The following is a 23267-nucleotide window of genomic DNA, read 5'->3' as shown; positions in this document are numbered from 1 at the left end:
CTATCTTGCCCTTTTGGATTAAGCCATCAACCCTGCCAAACGGGCGCATCTGATATTGAAGAGGTTTTCCGTCCCGCCTTTGCCCCCCTCGAGATTACCCTTGAATTCCTTTTAATATACTCTTACGAAGAAGATGACGAAGAAGCGGGCTCAGGCGCGGGGACGGAGCGCTCGCGCTAGGTCCGCAGCCATTAAAATCATGTTTCATCGGTCATCATGTCGTTCTGCTCCTTGGCTTGCCACCATGTATCATTTGGTGTGAGGTGCGGGCTACATTGTCATCCTGGTCCCTGGAGCACCGCCGCCTTCTGCTCGCCTTGGTCGTCGGCCTAGGGGACATGAACTCCACCGCCCGGCTCGCCCCAGCTATACTTGACCAGAACTGACCAGCCGCTTCCTGCCGTTCCGTCCCCAGCCCCGAACATAAGACACGGCGACCGGGACCAGACCCGTTATGACCCGACGACGACAAGAACCAAGACGGCACCTCCACCCAAGCTGCCCGGCGAGTCCACAAACCTTCACCTTCGGCACTGGGCGACCGACCGCTGGCCCTGAAGCTCCGGGGGCAACTCTTCATCAGACCATCTCATCCATCGTGGTGGCAAGCCTTTCATCTTCTTCTCTTCTTTCTGACCATCCTCACCGTCAACTTATGCTTCAGAAGTCACGTAATCGATCGGACGATCGCTCAGTGGCCCCGCGTAATGTTACGAAGAGGCGCGGGACGGAGCGCGTGCACTAGGTCCGCAGCCATTAAAATCATATTTCATCGGTCATCATGTCGTTCTGTTCCTTGGTTTGCCACCACGTATCAATACTATCACATTTCTTGACCGTAAGCAGGCTTTTCATTCTGCCTTTGATTGCTGGGCTTTTGAATCATGACGCTAGACTTGTTCGCTCGTTCCATTCGCCTAGCTAAACTCGTGAAACAAAGCATTGCCAAAAAGTAATTTCTGAATGCTATCAGCACAGCCTGCATTGAGTCCAGCTTCAGCCAACATGATGAGTGGCCCATCAGCCCGAGTTCGCTGACCATGTCTTAAAATCCGTGGCAGGAAACCTGAAACGCCAGTTAAAGAACCAGCTGGCTCGTATCTGTTTAAGGATGCTCCTCTAAAAGAAGAGAAAAGAAAAAAAAGAAGGTACACTACCAGTCTTTGCATCCACATTTCCTTCGAATACCTCGAAAGTATCGAGAAATTCGTCAAATGTGGGTGTGGTGTTCTCCGCCCCTAACAAGCTTTCTTGGCTTTATAACTCATCAATCTGCCTAACAAAGAAGGAAGCGTATGAACAGCGAACATAGAACCAGTTCGTCTCGGACGCTGTTGGAGATGACTGTATTTCTTTAATCTAAGGTGTGGTACGCATTGGCCAAACCGGTAGATACGTCATCGCCTTCGTAAACACCAGTGTAGCGTGGAGAAAGTGATTTCTAGGCCCTTCGATGTCCATTACATACATTGTGGATGCCTGCCATCCTTAAGAATCTGCTTCATAATCAGAAAACGTGACAGTGGGCTTATTATAAAATATATAGAAACCTTCCAAATTAACAGCGGCAAACTGCCTTAACCCCACTTTTCTACCGGCGTTTGTTCCTAGCCCGTATCTCCGCCTCAAGACCCTGATCGCGCTGTGTTTGGCGCGCGTTCCTTTTGCGGCCTCTCGCCGATGTGCTCACAGATGGTTCTCGCACTCCGCTCCTCCAAAGTTTCTAGATAAGTATTTGTTTAGCGGATGTTTTCTTCACAGCTGGTCTCTGGGAAAGGCCACACGTGTGAGGTTTTGCCTCGCGTTTTAGGCCGCAGCTGCTCGGCGCCCGTTCCTGGCTTCCGCGTCGTACTCGTCGAAGTCATCAGCATCAGTGTTGTCGGAGTAGTCATCGGCGCTGTCGGCGTAACCGGCCGTCTAAATAGCGGAGCGAAACGTTACATGGAAGGTAGCGGCCACTGGACGATCCCGGAAGTTGGCTAGCAGCGTAATACGAGGTCTGTTAGAAAAGCATCCGACCTTTGGCCGTAGAAAAAAAACTTGCATAACTGGAGCGTTCCAAACCTAATCACCTTCAAAGTAGTCTACTTGGGACTCCACACACTTCTCCCAGCGGTGCTGCCATTTTGGGAAGTATTCCGAAAAGGCCCCTTTCAGAATGGAGTTTAGCTCAGCTGTCGTTGCAGCCATAATGTTCTTCCTTGTCTGAAATCGCGCTCCTTTCAATGGCCTTTTGATTTTGGGAACCAGCCAGAAATCGCAGGGGCCATATCAGGAGAGTAAGGAGTCTGTTGAACTACATACAGGAGTCTGGTTTTTCGCCAAAAAAGTCTGAATCAAGTGCGAGGCATGTACAGGAGCATTGTCGTGATGGATGCGCCACTTTCCTGTTGACCTCAACTCCGGCTTTTTGCGCCGCACAGCATCACGTAAGCAACAAAGGACATCCCTGTAGCACTCTTTGGTCATTGTTTGACCCTGTGGAGTGCGTACTCGTGGTCTGCCACACAGAGGGTGTCAAAGAAAGCAGTCAGCATCACTTTCACATTGCTGCGCACTTGGCGGGCCATCTGAAGCCTTGGTGACGTGGAATGCTTCCACTGTGACGACTGGGATCTGGTTTCCGGGCCGTACCTGTATACCCAAGACTCGTCACCAGTTATTATGATGTTGATGAAGTCGGGGTCACTGTTTGCGAAATCCAGCATGTCCTGTGAGACTTCAACACGAAGCTGCTTTTGCTCCACCGTGAGCAGCTTCGGCACGAATTTCGCCGCAACTCTCTCCATGGCCAAATCTTCGGTGATAATGGAATGTGCGGAAAAATTTCTCATGTTCACCTCTTCCTCAATTTCTCGGATAGTCACGCGACGGTCCCGCATCACCACAGCGTTCAGTTCGGCAATGACCTGGTCATTTCGGCATGTTGATGGCCGATTGGAGCGTGGCTCGCTCTCCACCGATGTGCGGCCATTTTTAAATCAACTGTACCACTGCTTAATCTGTGTGCTGCTCATAGCATCGTCATCGAGAGCCGTCTGAATATTCCGAATGGTTTCCACTTGGCTGTCGCCCAGTTTCTGGCAAAATTTGATGCAGTAGCGCTGCTCCTGTCACTCCGCCATTTGCCTATGAATAAAAAACCGACGAGAGCACTGCGCACCGCCTGACTCAAATGCTGCGTCCCAGCGACTGACGCTATCGGCAGGCGGGAAAAAATTCGTGCATGCGCACGACGGTTCAAGGTCACGTGATGCAAGCGCGCTTGTTTCATATCCATCAGGTGTTCGCGAAAAAAAATAAAGTCGGATACTTTTCTAACAGACCTCGTATACCACGTCCCAGCCGTGAAGAGCGGCTCTAAAATTTCGCATTGCCGGTTACCTTAATCGTCTGTCAATTTTTGTTTTTTGCCTGTGAAATATACTGTGTGCAACAAAAGTAAAAGACATAAAAATTATGGAAGTATAATATTCTTTATTAAGCGTCTATTTAAACACAAATACTTGGTCAGAATATTTCGATGAAACTGCCAAACACACAAAAAAATTGAAAATTAAGTGAAGAATTGTACTGATAACGTTTAATTTCTTGAAGAAAATTATTTTTAAAAATTCTAGAATATGTAGAAATAGTTGCTGCGCAACAGCAACTAAAAGTGTGAACACATATCTGGAAACTGTTTTGATAAACACCACATAAAAACAGGCTTTCTTCGAAGAATATTTTATAAGCTTCAACTAAGAATGTTTCTGAACAAGTGTAAAAAAATGCAGGAACACAAATAAAAGTATATCTGCCAGTGTATGATGAAAGTATATAATGAAATGTCATCCTCAAATGTGAGAGCCTCTGCTGTAGAGCGTGGGAAGCGGGATTTTTTTTAAACGAACGTATAGGCTTTAAGCAACCGGCTAGGAAGCGCAACAAGTTGTCGGCGTCCCAAAGTAACACTTAAGTCACGCTTCGAATCCGTCGACCGTCAGCGATTGATGCATAGCGGCTTGCCAACGAAAGCGTTAAAGGATCCATGCGGCAGGACATTGCAGAAACCGGGCGCATTGAACAACAGTTAGCGCCTAGTGCGAATCAGGAACATCTACATATATCGGTATCAAGCAAAAACAACTTGAAGGCTAAAACTGCAAGTTGTGAAGATGAGGGAGAACTCACAAATTGAGAATGAGGGCGAAGGAGGGCCAGAGGATTTAACAGAATCAGGGTGAGGGATGAAGAAGGAATTATTTATCAGGGGGAGTAAGGAAAGGCAAAAGTCGGGGCATTTTTCCACCAATGATTGCAGTAGGAGTCACATCGCACTTTGTCGGTGTTTTAATCAAATCAAATCAAGCTTTATTTTAACATCGTGATGTTGGATGAGCCCATACAAAAAGCCAAAAAGAGGCTTGACGGGGAATGTGCCCCCCTCTACAGGGCAGAGGTGGTTACATCAGTGGGGTGAGTTACAAATAAACAGTTATAAACATCATGTGGTATATGCGTGCAGCACAGATTAATCATTGCATAGGACCACTATACAGGCTTAATAATAGACAGAACAACAACAAAAAAACAGCAAATGCATTCATTCAAATTCGTTAAGACGGCCATTTAAGCACCACAGGAGTGAAGGCACTACTGCGAATGCGAAGGCACTAATGCGAAGGCACTACTTTACCGGGACAAACCCAACCAAGAATCTTGTGGCGTCCCCTGCGTTGAGGGTACAGCGCCAAAGTAAATATTGCCGAGATTGTGTTTAGAAGCCATGGCAACGCGAATACATCAGCTGGCCCCTTCACCAGAGTACTATGCTAACTCCGCAGCGACACACTCTCGAAGTACTGTGCATTGCACACCGTCGTCTTCATCAACTGCCATCTGCGGGGCGTTATATATAATTCCATCTTTAATCCCTCGGAATACGTACCCAAAGTTAAATCATTAGCTTGGCACCAAAAGGTAATCCATTAGCTTGGCACCAATTTGCCTTCTTTGGGCTCTCCTCACTGAACCCTGGCCAATCCCCCTTCGTGGGTATGTGCCATGCCACCAAGGCAACAACAACACTATCAGATCAGCTTAACGTCGATCAGAGTTTAAACTTGGTCTAACATCACCGCCAGACATGCCGACAACACAGCAAAGGATAACAACGCGTCAACCAGGGTAAACACATGCTTTCGCATATGCACTTGGTTTAAGTGCGTTAAAGCCCTGCCACTTTCTTCTGATGTGCTCCGTCGTTAGGCATTTTTATTCCTTGCTTTTGGGGATGGTTTCTCGAGAGAAACGAGTAAACCCTCCGCTGTCAGGCTGTGTGCTGATAACTATGTGATGTATCGCCGTGCCACATGAGCGGGCTGGAATACTCTGTTGCAGTCTGACATAGAACGAGCGTGCAGGGGGTGAAAAATGGAAAATGGTTGTTATCAAAGCAAAACGCTACCACATGGACTTTACGAAGAAAAGAAAAGCAGGGAATGCAACCGCTATAGCTTAAATCAGTCCGTTATTTAAACGAAGTACCACGTCAGGTTTCGCGGTGTTCTGTTCACTGCTATATTCGATTACACTACTGGACAGGTTGACAGTATAAGTGTCAAAGCTTCTGGCGTCCCTACTTTGTTGAAAAAAATTTAACCATACTATTCCATGCATAAAAGGGTGCCGAAAAAGATTTATGTTCTGTTTCATTTTTTTTTTGTGTCTTCAAAGCAACTTACAGTCCTAGACACTATTAAAGCGAATTCTAATAACCTAACAATATATAAATAATTAATTAGAAGTAATTTTCATGCAGGAACTATAGGTTTCGGTCTGCCCAAGCTCTCCATTGCTTCATGATATCAAAGTCGACAGGTAATAACGTTCGTGAAGACGTAAGCTAAGAAAGCTACCGCATGATAAGTTCATTTGCTCCCGTCTCTAGTGCATGTGTTTTCGTTCCAACCAGGGGTGTGCTGTGAGGTCATCGCGGACTCCTTACCCTAAAATCTGAACATACACTTCGGTCCCACGCTGCTGCATCGTCAGCGTGACCGGATACTCGTTGCAGGTTAGACTCAGTGAACAGCAACAGCAACTCGGAAGACTCGATATGGAATGAGAGAAGAAGACACTCTCAAGCTAGTTAACAGCCTAATTGTCAGCCGAGTCACGTACTCCCTGCCGTACCACGCGACGACCAAGGCGGAAAGAGAGCAAGCCGACATCATTCTCAGGAAGGCGTACAGCACTGCTCTGCACCTACCCAAGCACACGTCGAACGAAAAGTTGCTTCAGCTAGGCATCAGCAACACCTTCAGCGAGCTCGCCGAAGCTCTGCTGGGAACGCAAACCACGAGACTCAGAGGCACCCCCACGGGACGAGCGCTCCTAAGAAGGTTGGGTCGGGACACGAGCGGACTGGTAGACAGATACGCGGACGTACCGGACCACCTTAGGAAAACCATTAACGTGGGTTCATTGCCGAAAAACATGGACCCCAATCTTCATGAAAACAGACGAAAAGCGAGGGCCGAGTACGTGGAGAGAACGCTAGTCCAGTTAGACAACACCGTATACACGGACGCTGCCGTATATCCGCGCGAGAGAGAACGCGTAGCCGCGACGGTAGTGGTAAACAAGGAAGGGAACATGATCACGTGTGCCACGGCAAAGGTCGCCGGCACACCGGAGGCTGAAGAGATTGCCGTTGCGCTGGCGGCAGCAGAAGGCTACAGAACGGGCCGATCTCTCAACATACTGACGGACTCGAAGCAGACGGGCAGGAACTACACGAGGGGCAGGATCAGCAGAACAGCCCTTAAAATACTCAGCGGGGTAACCTCCGCCGAGGAGAAACCCAGGCATAACCTAATCTAGATCCCGGGCCACGCGGGCATAGGGGGGAACAAAAGGGCAGACAGCCTAGCTCGAGGTAACGCATTCCTAGCAGGGCAGTCAAATGCTCTGGAGCTCCGCCTACAGGCTTGCGAGGGGGGATACGCAGAGACCTTGCACTTGCATAGGGGAGCTAGAATTAGATATCCACCACCACACAAAGCCCTAACAAAGGAGGAAGCGACCGGCTGGCGCAGATTACAGACCAACTCCTTTCCTAACCTACACATCCTTAATAAGATGTTCCCAACACAATACAGAGCCACCTGCCCTTGGTGCGATGCCACACCTACACTTTATCATATCACGTGGGAGTGCGAACGCAACAAAGCATTCCACCAACACGAACACCCGAGTGCGGAGCAATGGGAGAGTCGGCTCACCAGCGGCGAGCTCGCGACCCAAAGGGCCTTAGTGCCGCACGCGACTGATGTAGCACGACTCAGTGGAGCCTTGGAATAGGGGCCCACCCTTGCTGACGAGAAGCCTCAAGTCGCCAGCGCCAGAGAAGAAGACGGAGACTTCACAACCGCGAAACCCTTGAAAGATCCAATAAAGTTTTCACTTCACGACCCGCTGCAGGGGTGACAATGCTGACGTGAACATTCGCGCTTTTTCTCTGTGACCATGTGCATTTTTTGCAGTCCAAATAAGCCGCAGCCGGCAGACTACATGCAAACCTAGTTTCTATTACTTTGGCGCCACCAATCAATATTAATCACCAACCACTTCGCCCCACCCACAATGACGCCGCGCTGCTTCTCCTTTGTCACCGCTTCCAATTTCGATACGTGCAGCTCGCCTTTAGTGCGATAGTATTGGGAGGGTCATGAAGGCTAAAACTTTCCGGCGTCGGCACCTGCATCTAGTCTTCACCTGCCAAACGTGGCAGTGGGCAAATGCAGTTTTGGGGCATTTCACTCTCCCCCCGGATACCTGACAGCCATCCTCCTTCTCCCTCTCCCCCTTTCCTCCCTCTTGTCTCCCTTCTGCGCTCCATCCTCTCTACTTTTAGGAAGGAGGAGGCAGACGCTGAACTTAAATGACTCAGAGCATATGAACATTCCTAAGGCGACTTCAGCAAAATTACGGAAAGCGGAGGATGGCTTATTGTGACGTGGGAAGCACCGGCCACGAAGACTCTTGCACACGTAAACGATGAAGCAACGGGCTAAAGACAGGGTCAGTTCTTCAGCACGGTCATCAGACTGCTGCCTCAAGACCACCGTCGTTGGCGTGGACACAAGTTCATCTTCAATCCAAACTGCCCCGCTAAAGGAAGGGAACCATTCTGGCGATTCAAGGCGAAGATACCGCGAGGGGGTTGTGATACGGTATCAGCCGGCCGACGTGAACAACGTCGCGGCTACGGCGGCTCTGATCCGAAGAATGTGTCAGCGGTTCCATAATATAGTGGGCAGCTGACGGACGCTCCAATATCAGTTAAGGGTCCAGGTGTTGGGCCAAAAATTTTTATGCAGCCGGAACAGAGAGCCTGACCAATGAGCCAGGGCGGAAGAGGACAACGCGATTGGCTTGATCGGACTCATGTTTGCGGAGGCCTTGATGTTCTGAGGTTGAGGCGCGAGCCAGCTGCCTACACCGCTCGTCATGACGGGTAACTTCAGAAAGGGAGGTGTATTCGTAACTGTAGGGTTTGTAGGGAAGGATGGTGTCCAGAGGGGAGAGAGGCTCCCGCCCAGATAAAAGGTATAACGGGGAAGCACCGGGTGCTGCTTGAGATGTAGTGTTGTATGCATAAGTGACGAACGGAAGAACCTGATCCATATTAGACCTGTCGAAGCGATCGTACTGAGAAATCATGTACCGAAGAGTCCGGTTGAATGGTTCGGGAGGCACTTTGACAATCACTTCCAAAAGAAGCTATTTAGAAAGTAATTTCAAAAGAATACAATCAGATTAATAGAATTATGAATGAAGCAAAATATAATAGAATAATTTGAATAGAATTATAACTGGAATAGTTCGCAGAATTAAAGAAAAATGCTACTGCATTACCTCCGCATCGGTCCAATTGATCCCATCCGGATTTTTTTCTCTACCGCTTGGTCAGCTAATAGCTCACGCATTCGCAAACATAGTGGCTGAAGATGCCACTTTACGATCAGCTGTTAACGCTGCTATCTTTTCATAAAGTGTACACTTTCTTGTCATATGTTAGCTGGGCCCTATTTACTGCGAACTAATGGCAGGTTTTTCAAAACAGTTGAGTGTTTCCAGTGTATGCGGGCCTCCCAACTTTGCCACACCCCATTTATTGCACCCAAATGGACGTCAAAAGTTCCTCCTAAGTTCTTAACGTCTTCGTATGGAACGCAACCGTATCCAGCAGCTATTTCTTTGCTCACTTCTTCCGTAGCATCATATAGTTCCAATGCGGTAGATGGCGATGTTTTTCCTCTTTTGTCTACCACTTCCTCGGCCGGTTCTAGTGCAGGACTGCGTATGATCCGGAGCGAAATGTACTGCTGGCTGATCTTCGAACTCCTTTGGTGTGAGCAGTAGGGTGTGCCGGATGCTTTCAGCAAAATCCATAATTTGCTGCTCTTGTCTACCTTGAGCTACCGTGAGCTCCGCCTCGACAAACACCTTTACCCTCCCCCTCATCCATCACTCACGGTGCCGCAGTCTCACCTTCTTCGGCACATCCAAATGAATGCAGTCATCACCCCGTCCCGCCTCTTTCTCTATCGCTATCGGTCGGACCCTTCCTGTCCCAACTGCCCCTGTATCTATGCGGACCTGGCCCATTGCCTCTTCTATTGCCCGGCTGCTCAGAAGTCGCGTTCCTTTACCCCCACCCTCTCTATCCATCACCACCTGGCTCGACTGGCTTGGCGCTGAAGGGGAAGAAGAACAGCGACTTCTGGTCGCCCAGGTGGTCGACATGCTCGGCCGAATAAAGGTCGAATAAAGGTCTTTTACTACTACTACAACTATTACACGTCTATGAGAGTCATCCAGAGGACCCTGTTGCTCTTTCTACTTCCTATGTTACTGTGTCTTTCCATCTCTAAGGGGCCCGTTCCTTTTCATGACAGTGTGACTGAGCTGTCAGTTGGTTGAATTCCATTGTTCCTTTCAAGTCGTTGCCGTGTCTTGTGGCCTGTATATCTTATGCCTTGCCTTCCAATCCTAGAAAGCAAATGTCGACAGCTTTCTCAGCTTTCTTTATTGTTGTATTGATGGTATTACCTTTGAGAACCGCTTGTAACGTGGACAGAAGCGTATCTGCACTTACATTGTGGGTCCTAGTAACCTGGCGAACGCCATACAAATGTGTTAAAGAGGCTTTCACCCTGATTTTCGTCTTTTGCTGTAGCTTTTAATAATTAATATCATGAAGGTGTGGTCTTTAGCCCATGCATCTAATTCTTCCTCCTGTTCCGGTGCATCAGTAGCCTTGCATCACGTCGAGTCATGTGAGTGCGTACGTTTTGGAGGCAGCGTTGTAATCCCTGTGTGATCTAAAGATTGCAACTCTATTTCTGTGGAAAACGATGCGAACATCGTCGCCTTTTTTAGAGACTTGGTGGCGACCCTAAACCTAGAGCGGAGCGTTAAGGTCCCGGCTAAAAGTGCGGCTTTTCCTTCGAATTTTTGGTGAATGTGTCCCGTGCTGCCGGGACAAGCGTAAACTGGCATTATAGTATATGGTGTTTTGTTTGAGGGTGCCAGTCCCGCGACTACTTTCGGCCGATTTTTTATCTTGACCAAATCGACAAGCGTTTCGGGAATTAGCGGCGTAATATATACGACAGTCTTTTCTGGTATTTATCCCTCTGCACTCGCTCGTTTAAAAGCGATAGAAGAACTGGTACCCAATATATTCAGGGATGTCATATAGCCGATTATATTATTGTATGAAAAACACGCAGCACAAAGCGCGCCATAAAAGCATTGTTCTAATTTCTCCGACCTTATTTCATTACCCTCGACAGATCCTCTCTGTAATCGCGTGTCGTTTTTCGGCGTCGTTTCTATAAATTATGTATATGGCCACATTTCTCGAAAAACTTATAATAGGAGATAAAAACACAAAATTAGTTGTCTGTCTTAAGAAGGAAGCTGTTTTATTGCAATTGACATGTTAATACAATAGAATAAAATTTAAATTTTTGGTTTTAAAATGCGCGCTAAATATTTATCTGACGCCAGCTCTCGTAATTTCACCTGAATTCATCGCAAGGCACATTGCTTTTGCCTTTATATGGATGAAGGCAAGAGCTGTGCAATGAACTAAATTAAAATGGGTGCCATGATATGTCATGGTGCAAAAGTAGAATGAAAGATATAAAACAATAGTATTCCTACAGGAATCTTCGATAAAAACGCAGCTGTAAGAAAGCAAAGTATACGATTTGGATATTTTGGTTCATTACACAGCTTGGTATAAAAGTAATAAGTTGCAAAATTGGGAACAAAAATATTGTACAGAAATGAGGCTAGGACTTTTCGCCTAAAAAGGAGTGACAAAAATGAAGTTCTGAGGAGAGCGATAAGGAAGAGTAGAAATAACTACAAATACCACGAACCTTTGTACTGGACGGTCGAACTACAGCATTTCTGTAGGTGTGGTCCTTCTTAGGCATGCTTTTTCTTCATTTTTCTCATAACCAAGGTCAATTTTCTTTTATTTTTTTTTCAGTATTCGTACGCCAAAAGGAAGCTTTGCTGATGCGTGGTAAGCCACCTGTCAGGCAAGCATTCTATGTGTGCGGGCCAGGTTTGATCCTAATGTGGCAAAAAACGCCTAGCTTACTTCGTATAACATTGTTGAAATGACCAAAACTCAGCCAAAATTCAGTGCTGGGATTTTAATGCGAAATGTAGCTTTTAATTTGACTGGAAAACGTTAATTTTTGGTTTCGAAGTATACGCACGGGGTTGCAACTTTGACTGCACCTTTGTAACAACTGTAATTAGAAGCATAATTTTTGTTGCGGTTCATTCATCAGTGAGCTTATTGATAAAACAACATTTGAAAAAATTAATATCATAAAAACTTTTCTACATCCATTTCAGATTTGCCTTATACCTTAAAAGCTGTGTCAGTTCCGCAACGGTGCCTAGTATACCTCTGCTGTACTGGAGTGTAACGCCGCGTTAGTAGATTCATAAACTTTGCTGCGGTACTGCATGTAGCCACCTCTGTGTTCGCATCTGCTCTTGCCCAGCGCGCTTTTTCTATCAGCGATTTCTTTTGTCGTAGCTGTTATGTTTGTACACAGCACTCTCGTCCACTTGTCTATTTCGTCCTGTAGGCGTGTGCAGTGCTCTAGTTCTGGGAACTCATCGGCAACGCACGCAGTCTTTGTTTTTTCTGTTCCGTCCAGTCGTAAGCGCTGAACCGATAATTACAATAGACATCACTGCTGACAAAATTAATGATATTACATAGAAATTCGTTCTGTAATCAAATACAATTAGTTATGCACTACTTTCCAGTTCTGGTTTACACGAGGATACGCATTGCTAACATCTCGCACATAGCTTTCAATTTTTTTTATTGCACTGCAAATCAGCTTCAAAGTGGGTGTCAAAAATTTTGCACCGCTGTGAAAACAGGTGTTCCCTTGGCCGTGCTGACAGGCGTCTGAAGCTCTCGGTGTAAATGAGAGCAATTGAACATTCCTGATGATGAATAGCCTTTCAGACATAGGTATGCATAAAAAAATTGCTGAGGCTCAGCTTGGCTAAGCCTGGGGAATGCGAGGCATATTAGTGGCTAGGCTTGGTAATACATGGCTTTCCTTGGTTGAATACTTGGTCATTTTAATACAACCACTAGAAGCCTTCGTCGTGGGGGAAGACAATGGCATGGCTACAGCGGAACGCCGACTAACCCCGAGACGCGCGTTGGGTGAGCGCCTGGATTGCCACGGAAGCCGCGTCTGCCTGCCCGGTGGAGCGAGCGTTTCACCTACACCGAGTGTGAACGCGCGTTCGAAATGCGCGGGAATGCGCGGGTGTGACGGCTAGGGGTCCCACGGCGACGGCGCGAGGTGGAGGCTGAAGTAACGGAACGTAGCCGGTGGGTGGAACATAGAAAAATGAACGTTTATTGCTTGGTGTCACCGACTTTATAACGATACAGCAAAGGTCACATGACTGGCGCTGATAAGCAAGAGTGCGACACATGTGAACCATCCTGCTCATACATCAGCACGCGTGCTTGATAACACTGCATCACGCGTGCTTGATAATGCTACATCCCTTCCCCCTAAGCTGGAGTAAGCGAGACGATCTGGAGGCTTCCGTATGCGAGTCGAACGACGTGGTGGTTGGTCTTCGGCTTGAGAGCTGACTTCCCGTGCCTCCGGGTCTTGATCAGCTTCTGCCTGCTCGGAGCTATGCTGAGCTTCTTCGTGGGTGCGGACTTGGCTCGGCTTGCTAGGTTACGACCGTGTGTCGAGTCGTGGACGGAGTTGGTCTACATGGCGCCGCTGCTGTCCCCCAGGTGTTTCCAATGTTACCATACGTGTTCCCGTCGTGGACACTACTGTCGCCGGCACCCACCTTCGACCAGACTGAAACTGGCGCGACCATACATGCCTTCCCGGTTGAAACTGTGTCGGTGCTTTTGCTGCTCCTGGCACAGGTTCGCCAGAGCCATGATTTCCTGTCACCTTGGTGTCTGTGAGTGAAGCTGTCAGCCGGGTTCGGGGACGGAAGCCCAGCAGTAGTTCCGCTGGCGACTTTCCTCCTTCCAACGGTGTCGTTCTATAACGGAATAAAAACTTGATTAGTCGTTCTTGCAACGTGCCGGCCGGATTCTTTCGAAGCCCTTCTTTTACTGTCCGCACGGCCCGTTCCGCCAAACCATTTGACTGAGGATGGTATGGGGCTGTTCTGATGTGCTTCACGTGGCTTTCTTGCAAGAAAATGGACATGGTGGCACTTGAAAACTGTGGTCCGTTATCCGATACTAAGCAGTGTGGTAGGCCAAAACGTGCGAAAATCCCCTGAAGTACCTGAATGGTGGTCTCCGCTGTGATGGTCTTCAAAGGTATGGCCTCAATCCACTTCGTCTCGGCATCAACCAACACGAAAACTTGCCAGCCATTGATGGGGCCCGCAAAATCCATATGCAACCTGTACCATGGTTTGTTGCTCGCCGGCCATGGAGACGGCACTGCAGCAGCCGGCATGGGCCAGCATTGTATACATTGAGGACAACCATGAACCAGCACTTCGAGGTCCCTATCTAATCCTGGATACCAAAACAACGCTCGCGCTGTGCGGTTCATGGCACTGATACCGGGGTGAGTGTCGTGCAATTCCTTTAGCATGCATCGTCGCGCCGCATCCGGCAACACTACGCGATGGCCCCAGTAAATCAGATCATGACTGGCCGTGAGCTCGTTACGGCGAGAAAAGTACGGGATCAGGTGTTGCTGTGCTGCTGATAAGTGCCGCGGCCAGCCGCGTGAGATCCACTCCCTGATCTGACGAAGCGCCTCGTCCGAGCGGCTTAGCTCTGCTATTTCCTTAGCGGAAAGGGCCCTGGAATCTAGACTCCGCGTATACAGCACGTATTCCATGGGCTCTTGGCTTCCTCGGTCACCAAAGCACGGCAATGGTAGGCGACTGAGAGCGTCGGCGTTAGCATTTAGCTGTCCTGGGCGGTACTCGAGATCATAATGGTAAGCCGACAGTAGTAATGCCCACCGCTGAATTCTTCCTGCGGCCATGTGCGGAATCGGCCTATCCGGGTGGAACAGTCCTGTCAGTGGCTTGTGATCCGTCACCAGAGTAAAATGCTTCGCCAGCAAATAATCCCGAAACTTGGTGACGCCGAACACCAAGGCCAACGCTTCTTTCTCCAACTGCGAATAATTCCGCTCAGCCGGTGTCAGTGCTCTCGAACGAAACGATATGGGGTAGTCCCTGTTTCCAATACGGTGTGACAGCACCGCGCCGACTCCCACTGGCGAAGCGTCGCATTCAAGCCGCAACGGCTTTCCGGGGTCGTAGTGCACGAGAAGTTCCGCTTCTACCATAGCGCGCTTGGCTGCCTGGAAGGCTTCCTCGTGTTCGGCTTTCCATTGCCATTGCGCTCCTTTAGCCAACAGCCTGTAGAGTGGAACCAGCATGGTTGAAAGGTTGGGTAAGAATTTGGCGTAATATGTGATTAATCCCAAAAAGGATTTTAGCTGGCTCACAGTCTCCGGTCTTGGTGCGGCGGTGATGGCTTCCATATTCTCAGGGGGGTGTAGGCCAGTTGCATCGATCTTGTGCCCCAAGAACGAAACTTCCTTCTCGCGGAACCTGCATTTGTCACGGTTCAACTGAAGTCCGTTTTCGCGCAGCCGCTCGAAGACTTGCCGGAGAGTGGAGTCGTCATTCTGTTTTTCGGCAATAATGATGTCGTCCAAGTACACCTTGACGCGAGGGAGGCCTTGCAGAACGGATTCGAGGCGGCGCTGGAACAATGCTGGAGCCGATGCGATGCCGAAAGCGAGGCGGTTGTATGCAAACAACCCTTTGTGTGTGTTCAACACGGCCATTGTTCGTGCTTCATCGTCCAGTGGAAGTTGATTATACGCGTGTCGTAAATCCAAAGTGGTGAACACCTCGCCCCCGTACAGAGATGCGAAGATGTCCTCAATTTTCGGCAGCGGGTACTGCTCCAGATGTGTCGCTGGATTCACGGTTAGCTTGAAGTCGCCGCAGAGCCTAATATCACCGTTTCGTTTCAGTACGGGCACGACGGGCGTAGCCCACTCGGAAACTCTCACTGGTGCCAGCACTCCTTCCTGTACTTGGCGGTCGATTTCTGCAGACACTTTTTCTCGAAGCACATAGGGCACTGGTCGAGCCTTGAAAAAGCGTGGTACAGCGGCCTCTTTTTTGTGGAGTTTCACGGGCGGTCCCTTACAACAACCCAACTTCTCCTCGAAGATTTCCGAAAATTCCGCCAGAAGTTTCGCTGTCTCTGTGCCACTGTGAACCACATGTATGGTCTGCGACTTGCATTCTTCCAATAGTGCCATGCCAGCATTCCGGAAGGCTTGGATGGTGTTCCGGCCGCACAATAGAGGCCCGTCGCAATCCACTACTACGAGCGAGCTGTCCACTTGAGTGCTGCCGCATTCGACTTTCATGGCCACTCGGCCAAGGACCGGCAGCGGCCCCAGGAAGCACGTCAGGCGTAGTGAAGTCTTCTGCAGTGCCGGCCACCCTTCGCGATGGTTCTCGTATACCTTTCTTGGAATGACGCTGACAGTGGACCCTGTATCCACCAGCATGCGCAGGTTCCGGCCTTCCCAGATGAAATTTCTTTCAAATGGGCGTGCGGACTGGTTACTACTGCAGCTGTGAGCCACCAAAGCGTAGAGCATTTCTTCTCCGCTTGTGTCATTGGCGTCCAGCTCCTTCACCGCGAAAGTTCCTGAGGGGTTAGAGCGGCCACTGGAGCACATCCTTGCCAGGTGTCCCTTCCTGCCGCACTTGTGACACGTCGCTTTCTTGTGTCTGCATACTTCCGAAGCATGATTTGAGCCACATCTCCAGCACTGAGCTGACTCGGTCATGGATCCATGCCCGCGTCCGGACTTCTGCGGATTCATCCTGCGCTTCTGTACAAAGTTTGCCGCGCCGTTGTCGTTGAAGCTCCTTTCTTGCATTGCCCGGACATTCGCTTCTGCGGTTTCCGCTGCTAGAGCAAAAGCTTCTGCCTCCGCCAGGTTCAACTTCTTTTGCGACAACATGTGTCGTCGAGCTTGTTCATCACGTATTCCGCAGACAATCCGATCCCGCAACATGCGGTCCAAAAACTTCTCAAAACTGCAATCCTTTGCGAGACGTCTCAGGTCGGTGATGTAGTCCCGTACCTTTTCGCCTTCCGCTTGGTTCCGCATGAAAAAAGCGTAGCTCGCTGCTATCTCATTGGCTTGGGGATCGAAGTGGTTATCCAGGTGCTGTACGACGGCCTCGTAGCTCAGGCTGTTCACCGATTCGGACTGGCATTGGCCTTGAAGCACGCGAACCACGTTGTCACTCAGTGCCGACACCAGAAGCGCACGCCGCTTCCCTGAATCTGTGATGCCGTGACCCTCAAAGAAGGCCTCCAAACGAACACGGTAAGTGCTCCAGCTACTAGTCGTGTCGTCGAACTCGGGTGGTCTGGCTGTCATCGTGAAGCTATCCCATCCTCGTCGCCACTGAAGTAACGGAACGTAGCCGGTGGGTGGAACATAGAAAAATGAACGTTTATTGCCTGGTGTCACCGACTTTATAACGATACAGCAAAGGTCACATGACTGGCGCTGATAAGCAAGAGTGCGACACATGTGAACCATCCTGCTCATACATCAGCACGCGTGCTTGATAACACTGCATCACGCGTGCTTGATAATGCTACAGAGGCCGGCTCTCTTATCCGATGTCACGTGGTGTGACGTCACGGTGTCACGTGGCGTGACGCTAGGGGTCCCACGGCGACGGCGCGAGGTGGAGGCCGGCTCTCTCATCCGATGTCACGTGGTGTGACGTCACGGTGTCACGTGGGGGTCCCACGGCGACGGCGTGAGTGGTAGCTCTAGCAATATGCTTCGCATAAAAAATGGCCTGGCTTAGCTTATAGTTAAGCCTAGGATGCGAAGCGTACCGCCGGCGGAGGCTGCGCGTCCGCAAGCGAGCGCACGAGTCGAGCCCCAGCTTTCACAGCTGTTGTGACGTCAGCGCCCCTAGCGGAAGGAGCGGGAGTTAGGCCGCCGGTGGAGGCTGCGCGTCCGCAAGCGAGCGCACGAGTTGAGCCCCAGCTTTCACAGCTGTTGTGACGTCAGCGCCCCTAGCGGAAGGAGCGGGAGTTAGGCCGCCGGTGGAGGCTGCGCGTCCGCAAGCGAGCGCACGAGTTGAGCCCCAGCTTTCACAGCTGTTGTGACGTCAGCGCCCCTAGCGGAAGGAGCGGGAGTTAGGCCGCCGGTGGAGGTTGCGCGTCCGCAAGCGAGCGCACGAGTTGAGCCCCAGCTTTCACAGCTGTTGTGACGTATATCACGTGGTGCGCCGAAGTAGGTCAAGTGGTAGCTACGCGGCCTTGCGCGGCGCAGCAAAGAAGAGCTCGGCTGTGCGGCTAGTATGCTTCGCATAAAATACTTAGTAAAATCGATAACTGCACTCTGAACCCAGCGATTAACTCTGGGCTCAATACGCCATGCCATTCCGTCCTCTTGAATTTTCAAAATTGTTCGTTCGCATCACTGCTGTGTACTGGGATTGCGTGTTCTTGTTGGTGCGCACATTCGCCTCGTAAAGGGCAAGGACAAGCAGCTATTTCTGCTGATGACGTCACTCGTCCCAGAAACACGCTTGCGCATATACTTTGCATATGGAGGGGAGACCGTTGCCTTTTTTAGCCGTGAGGAAAGAAAGCCATAGATGAAGGCATAATACGAGGGAATAGTCGAAGTGTAATCGACATGGCCTTACCGCGGAGCGTTGCTGATCGCCAAGCCTGTGGTGGATGAGCAGGTCTAAGCGTATGCAATCAGCAATGTATGCTGGAGGTGTCCCTCTGCTGGACCGCCGGCAGGGCGCGCGGCGAGACAGCCGCTCGTCAGTGTGTTCCGGCTCGCGGGACTGCTGCTGCAGGCTTTCCGCGTGTTTTAAGAGCCTTAGCTCTTATTCACCACGTTTTTCGATTTCGTGGGGTCTGCTACCACCTCCCTTCGGCGTGAAATTTTCATTCCAAGGAATTCAAGATGGCGGCCCCCATAGTAAATCGATATAGCAACCCAATTGGTAATTGACTGGTTACGTCGTTAGTATATCGAAATGGTGATTGGGGACGTCATTGATTTTGTGACGTCATAAGTAACTAGTCACATGAATATATTTAATCGCTTTTAACTCAGTAATTAATGAAGCATCATAAAACAAATTACATATTTGGAATCCTCTACACAAGTACACCCGGTTAGAAACCAAAATTAACCAATGAAGTTAATATTCAATTATGGTTAGGCTTATATTTAATTGCTTATAATTAACGAACCGATAACGTCATGATCTAACTAATAGATATTCGTAATTGGCTCGATGACTATGAGATGTTAGACATCAGTATTGCCTTATTGGGTCCATATTTACTTATGATTAGGCTTAACATAGCAGCCATGTCGTCAGCGCTCGGAAGCTCACAATTTCATACCTCATGGCGACCGGGCACCTACCGCCTTGAGATAAGGAAGAATGGCCCTCCAAAGAGTCGAAAAACTTTTTCGGCCAAAATTGGTCAAAAATATCCGACCTGAAGGCGGTAGGCGCCCACCCGCCGTAAGGTATGGAAAAGTAGCCTGGATTGGACTGGAAAAACTTCCATTCTTATCTAACCATTCTTATCTAACCATTCTTATCTAACTAACCATTCTTATCTTATAAAAATTCTTATCTTATAACTTTATTGATCTAAAAGATCAATGGGGCGGGATGAATGGCCCCCTAACGGAGGGCGACCTTTCAATCACGTGGCAATACATCACATGGACGATAGATGGCGCTACCGAACTGCTAAGGCTCCTTACTTCAACGTTTTCCAGACGGTGGCGGCATTTTTTTATTCATTCCGGGAGCCGATCCCGCAAAAAAAGGTGATTATGCGGCCGACACAAAGAAGAGCAGTGTTGCATTTTCAGCAAACCTGATTTCGAAAGCAAATTATTACTTGCCAACTAGCCCACAGAAGTAACTAATTACAATAAAATTAGCACGGAACGTAATTGAACTACATTATCTTCGTGGCTGTTGATTAAATACTGGTTGCTGTCCCGAAAGACGCGGGTTCGATCCCGGCCGCGGCGGCTAGAATTTCTTTGGAGGAGAAATTCTAGAGGCCCGTGTACTGTGCGATGTCAGTGCACGTTAAAGAACCCCAGGTGGTCGAAATTTCCGGAGCCCTCCACTACGGCGTCTCTCATAGCCTTAGTCGCTTTGGGACGTTAAACCCCAATAAACCCAACCAAACCATTATATACTAGCTTCCCTCGTTACTGCCTTTTCAAAACAAAGATCACAGCCGACTATTTTAAGCCGATTTTCCTCACCAGTTTCAAACGAATGCGAGAAAGGGACTGTTAGCCTGAGCCGGAGTTGTGGTAATTATAGCCGACACATGAAGATCTGTACATGCTCGTACAATGGCGGCAGTGTTTTGAAATCATGTAGATCCTTAGCCCTAATTTTTCAAACTACATCGTCCACATGTAATGAAGTACATCGTACGTTTTTGAGCACTCTCATCTGTCAATCGCTCCGAATCCACAAGTCCTGTTCTTTTTGTATGTAGAACAGTGTGCCAGCCTGAGCGCAGAGTTGCGATGCTCTTGTAGGTTTACGGAAAAAGCCTGCATTTTGAGAAAAAACAACGGTGATATGATGGTATTCGCCTTTCAGCGCAATGGTTGTGCGCCAGTGCGCTGTAAATCAATCAATCAATCAATCAGTCAGTCAATCAATCAATCAATCAATCAATCAATCAATGTTAAGTTCACCAAAAGGGCGGAGGAGAAAAAGGTGCTTCTTCGCCGCTGGACAACAGCTCCGTCCCCTCCCCCTCTTGCGCAGTGACAGGCTATGTTACATGTGTATACGGGAAAAAAAGAGCAAACATTGCAATAATAAATGAAGAAAGGCGACATCGATTCAAAGGATTGGAAAAAGGCAGGTACCACTCAGACGTGTGATACATAACCGTACATATATAGGCAGAAAAGAGTATACCTACCGTGCGCATGATAAAGGGCCCAGGAGAACAGTTCACTTCTGTCGGCCACCGCCCTCAACCGGCTCTGTTATTGGGGTGTAGATTGTATGAGGCTTGTTCCAATCCTATAAACTAAGCACGGCAGACACCTAATGCGTTAAATATAAATATACAAATTATAACAGTTCTCGGAATACTGACAAGCACGACAACTAGTGAAGAAATAAATCTTTTTGTGATCGACCTTTATTTCATATTAACGAAGTAAGAGCGTGACTGCTTCAAGTATTTTGCCTTATACTTTTTGCTGAAGCAATTTACTGCTCTTTTTAAACTTTTGCGCAATTGCTCTTCGGAACGGTGTATTTGAGTTCAAAGCGTTACTGATGACTAGGTGTAATCTGAACTCATCCGCGATATGTAAGTGCGCTGGGCTTCATACTCCTCACTTAATCTTAACAACCAATTAACCGAAATGATCATTGACGTCTTTCTGCCATATTGTTGCATTATTTATTTTTATTATAGCCGTGAAGGAACATTGCACTGCAAATTTCTATAGGCAGCCTTCGTTTTCGTTTTTCATGCCTCTTTCACCATACACTCTAAGAGAGCGTTATTCACTCCATTCTGTACTAGCTTTAGTTTATAGGAGCAGATATTTCCGCACTTTATATACAGCAAAATGAGCGGTATTTACGATGCTGATGGTGTTTTATTGGCATCATTTATGACGGTAAATCATTCCCACTTGCTTTATTCTCAAGAAAGTAATTACTAAAGGGCGCGTTCCCAAGGATGTGAAATGAAAAAAAAAATAGAGCTTCTGAGCTTTAGTATTCCGCATCAAATTTCAATCAGGAGTGAAATATTTAAGATAACGTTCTCACAATCGATATCGAAGGCATAAGCGACAGTCAAAGTGGAGAAGTGCTTCATAAGAGAAGGCTAAACGCTTTTGTGTAAAAGTATCGCTTTGAGACGCTCCCAACGGAACTTCTGTAAAACAGCATTGCTCTTCGTCGTTCAGGAGTGCCATGAACATGCGGCTCGATATACTTCTGATATTCGGCTTTGTGGCTCATTGTAGAGCGACGCGTTCGAGCACGGGAGACACATTTTGCGCTCCGCACCCGCACGCAGCGGCCATCTGAGATAGATCAACCTGCACGTTCATGAGGGTTCTCGACGTAGACAACAACCGGATACCAGCAGAAATACCAACCGCGAGGTGCCGATGTCCCGGTCGTTTGTGCAGTTCAAGAGGTGGCTATCGCTGCGTGGAAATCATCGAAACTCTGCGTGCGGCGTACAGGAACTCCACTTCGGCGGCATCGCTTGCACACAAAATTGTCACGTTCATGAGGGTTCTCGACGTAGACAACAAACGTATACCAGCAGAAATACAACCGTGAGGTGCCGATGTCCCGGCCGTCTTTATCTGCATTTGTCAGTGGTCTTTCTACGTGAAAACCTTGTGTAGTGTTATCGAAAATTGTTGTGTATTCTATGAATGGCGAGCTAGAGCTTGTTCATTGATCACAGAGAACAGCAATCAAAACTTTTCTCTGTGAAAGTTGCCTGTTGTGATTGGATGCTCTTACACGGCGCCTGTGCCGCTAGCCGAAGCGCCCTGGCCATGCCACGATTCCCACCGAGGACACTTTTCCTTTTGAGGCATAGCTCGTTTCTTGATGACAGTGCATGACGTTGAATATTAATATGTTTTGGGCACCTGTTGTGCGTGAAAAAGGAAACGAAATGTGAGGGTAGATACACCGCAGAAATGTTGTTTTTGAGAATATAGGAGGCATTATAAGGGAGTGATTTCTAACTGCCATTCACCCAGCCACAGCCATACGGCTACGAAGGAAAGCTATGCAGCTTCCACGGAAGCTGTACAGTTAACGAAAATTTGTCCTGGTCTCGGGTTCGAACCCTGGACCAGGACGAATTTTCGTTAACTACAGAGTTTGTGTGGTAGCTCGATAGGTTTCCTTTGTTTCTGTATGGCTTCGCTTATTTGGATGCCAGTCAGCAATTTTTCCCGTATTACGAACCTACAACATTCCACTGAATATAGGAGGCATCAAACGCCAACGTGTCATTGCTGGATTTTACCCGTGGAGATTCTTTATCTGCATTTCTCAGTGGTCTTTCTACGTGAAAACCTTGTGTAGTGTTATCGAAAATTGTTGTGTATTGTACGAATGGCGAGCTAGAGCTTGTTAATTGATCACAGAAAACAGCAATCAAAACTTTTCTCTGTGCAAGTTGCCTGTTGTGATTGGATGCTCTTACATGGCGTCAGCTCGCGAATGATTTGGAAATGTGTTAAAAAAACTAGCCCAGGCCACGCAGGTCACCGTTACCTCAGAAATTCTCACCCGCGCCGCCTCAATGTCCAACTCCTCGCAGCGATATTTCTGCCTTGAACAGCGAAGGTTGTGTCGCTGGAAACAAAAGTTTGTTTGTTTTGCGGACGATCTAAAGTTCCCTATTTGCTGCGCCGCTGAACTTTAGTTTTCCCATTTTTCCTTAACCTATGCGGGAATAACTTTAAGTACCAAAGGAAGTAGTTGGTGCGCGATAGCAGAGAGCAGCTGCAATCAACGCGTCGGTTAACTGCAGTGTCAAAGAAATTTTCAGTAATGCG

At 48.4% G+C, this 23267-nt stretch overlaps 1 protein-coding gene across 1 annotated transcript; it reads right to left on the bottom strand.

The window, feature by feature from the left end:
• Positions 1–15513: 15513 nt before the first annotated feature.
• On the bottom strand, positions 15514–17045 carry LOC149336369 (uncharacterized). The gene is made up of 2 exons (XM_089554138.1): positions 15648–17045; positions 15514–15585 (listed from the first exon to the last, which is right to left on the bottom strand). Exons 1-2 carry the CDS (start codon positions 17043–17045, stop codon positions 15514–15516), a joined length of 1470 nt encoding a protein of 489 aa, XP_089410264.1.
• Between the last annotated feature and the right edge of the window lie 6222 nt (positions 17046–23267).

The sequence above is a fragment of the Amblyomma mixtum genome, chromosome 7, assembly GCF_055824585.1.
Source record: "Amblyomma mixtum isolate Tamu chromosome 7, ASM5582458v1, whole genome shotgun sequence".
Taxonomy (NCBI): domain Eukaryota; kingdom Metazoa; phylum Arthropoda; class Arachnida; order Ixodida; family Ixodidae; genus Amblyomma; species Amblyomma mixtum.
This window is presented reverse-complemented; position numbering and strand designations above follow the sequence as displayed.

Excerpts from the sequence above, each read along its gene's own strand:
- LOC149336369 (XM_089554138.1), bottom strand. The coding sequence starts at position 17,045 with ATGACAGCCAGACCACCCGAGTTCGACGACACGACTAGTAGCTGGAGC. Across the intron at positions 15,586-15,647 it reads AGGAAGGAGTGCTGGCACCA|GCTCTGCGGCGACTTCAAGC; the intron begins GTGAGAGTTTCC and ends CGGTGATATTAG.